This window comes from Microtus ochrogaster, linkage group LG3 (assembly GCF_000317375.1).
Source record: "Microtus ochrogaster isolate Prairie Vole_2 linkage group LG3, MicOch1.0, whole genome shotgun sequence".
In the NCBI taxonomy this organism is placed as follows: domain Eukaryota; kingdom Metazoa; phylum Chordata; class Mammalia; order Rodentia; family Cricetidae; genus Microtus; species Microtus ochrogaster.
The window spans coordinates 28,272,193-28,275,343 of record NC_022029.1 but is presented as its reverse complement, the minus strand read 5'-3'; the positions used below and the strand labels follow the sequence as shown (position 1 = coordinate 28,275,343).

General features: G+C 50.5%; 1 protein-coding gene across 1 annotated transcript in view; it reads left to right on the top strand.

Moving 5' to 3' along the window:
- The first annotated feature begins 585 nt into the window (after nucleotides 1-585).
- Nucleotides 586-3,151, top strand: part of LOC101983169 (cytochrome P450 4F5) — a 14,724-nt gene continuing 12,158 nt past the window's right edge. The window contains exons 1-2 of the mRNA XM_005360687.3: nucleotides 586-618; nucleotides 1,014-1,212. Coding sequence (XP_005360744.1) covers nucleotides 1,015-1,212 — 198 coding nt within the window. The 5' untranslated portion in view covers nucleotides 586-618; nucleotide 1,014. The remainder of the gene's footprint in view (nucleotides 619-1,013; nucleotides 1,213-3,151) is intronic.

The window sequence follows — 3,151 nt, the reverse complement described above, 5'->3', positions numbered from 1 at the left end:
CTTTCCGGCTCCCTCTGGTCCTCCACATTTCCACTCTGAACTATGAGCCTCCAGCCTCCGGTGTGTTTTCCCAGTTGGAGCTTTCATCTCCTCGGTCTGGCCCTGGCTAGATTCTCTGCTTTAGTACGGAATACTGGGTTGCTGGAGGATAGGTCTTAACTCTGCCAGGCTATGCATTCCAGAGCCAGTCCTGCAGTTCAGCCGTGAGAAGTTCTGCATGCTGCCGGTTGTGCAGAGAATCTGGGGAGATGCTCTGGAACTGTCCTATCTTGAGCCAGGTTTCTTGGCAGCTGTACTTCTGCCTTCGTGGGTTTAATCTGTAGACCACTGGGCTTGGAAGGGCAGGGGTGGCTGTAAAGTTGATGACCCAGAGTCACCTTTGGCCTTGACTCAGAAGAGCTGCAGCCAAAAGGTCCCCTTGCGTGCAGTGCGTCTGAGTTCTGCTGCACTCCACGCTGACCTTGCCCAACTAGTTTTGGCTTGCTGCCCAGGCAGGAAGGAAGTGGTTGAGCTTGTGAGTGATTGGTTCAGCTCAGATGCAGCCCATCCTCCTACACAGCTCCCTGCAGTTAGGAAGCAGAGGATAAATGCTTTTCACAGAAGTGGGAAAGTCTTGAGGTACAGGCTGCCCCTGAAATACAGTACAATCCTGGGGTGTGAGGCAAGAGAGGGTCCTGCTGCTGATCAGGAACAGCTTAACAGCATTGGAGTGTCTCCTTGGAGCCAGCTGGCATAAGCGACCCTGGGTTCTGGGTAACTAACTGCCTGAGGCCAGTTCCACGCGCTTGAGGCTGAGCTATTTCAGACTCTGAACAGCTCTTGTCTGTGTGTCCCTTCCCCTCCTGGTCCTTCTCTCGCGCACTTACTCTCTCTCCCTGGGAGGGCGTGGATCTCCCCTTCCTTCCTTGCTATGCTTCAAACGCACAGTCTGCGCCCTTGCTCAGTAATTCTGGAGTTTTCCAGTCTTTCTCCCGAGCCCCATAATCTCCCCGCTGTGTTGATCTGCTTTGCAGGATGCTGGAGCTGAGTGTCTCTGGGCTGGACCCGACCTCCGTGTTGGCCTCTCCATGGCATCTTCTGTTGCTTGGAGCGGCTTCCTGGCTTGTGGCCAGAATTCTTGCCTGGACCTACTCATTCTGTGAGAACTGCTCCCGCCTCAGATGCTTCCCTGAGTCCCCTAGAAGGAATTGGTTTTTGGGTCACCTGGGCCTGGTGAGTATAGCAGCAGACAGGACTGGGGCTTTGGGTGGGTGTGCTCCCTAGGAGTCAGGAGAGGTCAGGAGTGGTCCGAGGCAGCCAGAAGCCAGGGAGACAAAGTGAGCCCCCGTCTGCTCATCAAACCAGCACATCCATTTGCCTTTCTGCCACACCTGTGAACCAGCTCCAGTCACATTCTCAACAGGACTGAGATTTCCTCTCAATCTTGGATACTCGTCACATTCAGCAGCTCCCATGGTGGGCAGCGCAGAGCAAGGACATCCCTGGTATATTCAGTTCTCATTGTTAGATTTGAGGCCTTTCTGCAGTATGTTCAAGGTCTTGCCCTGCCTGGCCTGTGTCTCTTGATTTCAGATCAGTGTTTGTGACTCTCTGGGTTGCTGCTTTCCCTGTTGGAATCAGCCGTGATTTCTTACCTCCACCTATAGGGGCTCTGTGGGTGTAGAAGAGAGACTATAGTTTCTTTTCCCCTGCAACCCCTTGGCCACTCTCCTTTCTCATCTTGCCCACTGTCCTGAAGATGCATTAGCGATTATCTGAAGCACTTGGGGTCTGTGCATGCGAGGCAACTAGTTTATTCCAGAACCACACCGCAGCACGCCCAACTTTCCTTCCAACCTCATTTGTAATGGCTACACATCGTGGGGTGGGGAGTTCCTACTCAGCACCTCTGGGTCCCCTTGCTCCTTGCTACACTGGCTCTCTATTGCAGAACCACAGATTGGATTTGGCTTTCACTCATACTATAGATATCCCGTCTACTGATGTTTGTTCAAGTACTACTGTCTCTCTTCAGAGCCCACTATCAATCAACATTCTCATTTATCCTCTCATCCAATGTCCCCTCAGCATCTCCATCCTTGGACATTCTAACTTACCAGCTTTCTGACAGTCCCCCTTCATCTCCACCTCATTCAGATTCCCATCAAGGGTCACAGTCTGAGGTTCTTGACAATTCAATTTCCTTTCGATATTGGGAAAATTGTTGCTTTCGATGACTGCAAACTCCTATCTTCTATGCGTTATCCACAGTGATGCTGTGCAGTCAGATGATATGTCAGCTCATATCCGTGTACCTCCAATATGGCTCTTTCTGCACTAAACCTCCAGCCTGCTTACTCTGCCATCTTCTTATGGACAAAGAGTACTCTTCATTGGTTGTCCCTTTCTGGGCTGCCTCTCTTCTCTGTCACCCTTATGATCTCTAGATCCCTGGATCCTGGCTTCGCCTCATTCATTTCCCCAATGCTCTCTGGTGTATTGGCTTCTCTATCTTTCCCAGAAGTTTCTGTTTGGGTCCAGGCTGATGTCCTCACTGGTCTCCCCCGAGCTCCCCTAGACTCCTCTGTCTGCTGCTGGGTCCTCCTTCCCCTGATCTTGCCACATGATTCCCCTGCCACCCTCTCCCATCTTCCCTCCCCTATCTTACTTAAAGCTGCCTCCTTACCTCAGGGTCCAGCTCCTGAGCTGACCATCATTTTCCCCTTTAGATGACTTCCAAGTTCACATCTCTCCTGATCTGGGAACCAAGATTTGGGAACCTTCATGGTCCTTTGCTGTAAATCTAGGGAGATGCCTGCCTAATCTGCTGGGATTAGGGACAAGTGAGGAAGGTGTGTGGCACGAAATTAACTGGAGGGGAGGATAGGAGGGATGGGGGAGAGAAGAGGAGAGAGGTGATTTAGCCATAGGGGGAAAAAATCCCATAAGAAAAAGGGAAATGCAGAGAGAGAGAGATGATTAGATGAAGGAAATGAAGAGAAAGACAAAGGAGACAGAATTATGGTAAAGAGATAAACACACACACATACACACACACGTATGTATTTAGACCCACTTCTCTAGTCATTTTTCTATCATACCTCTCCATGTATCTATGTTATCTATCATGTATCTGTCTATGTATTTTCTGTATAACTATCAGCAGTCAGTC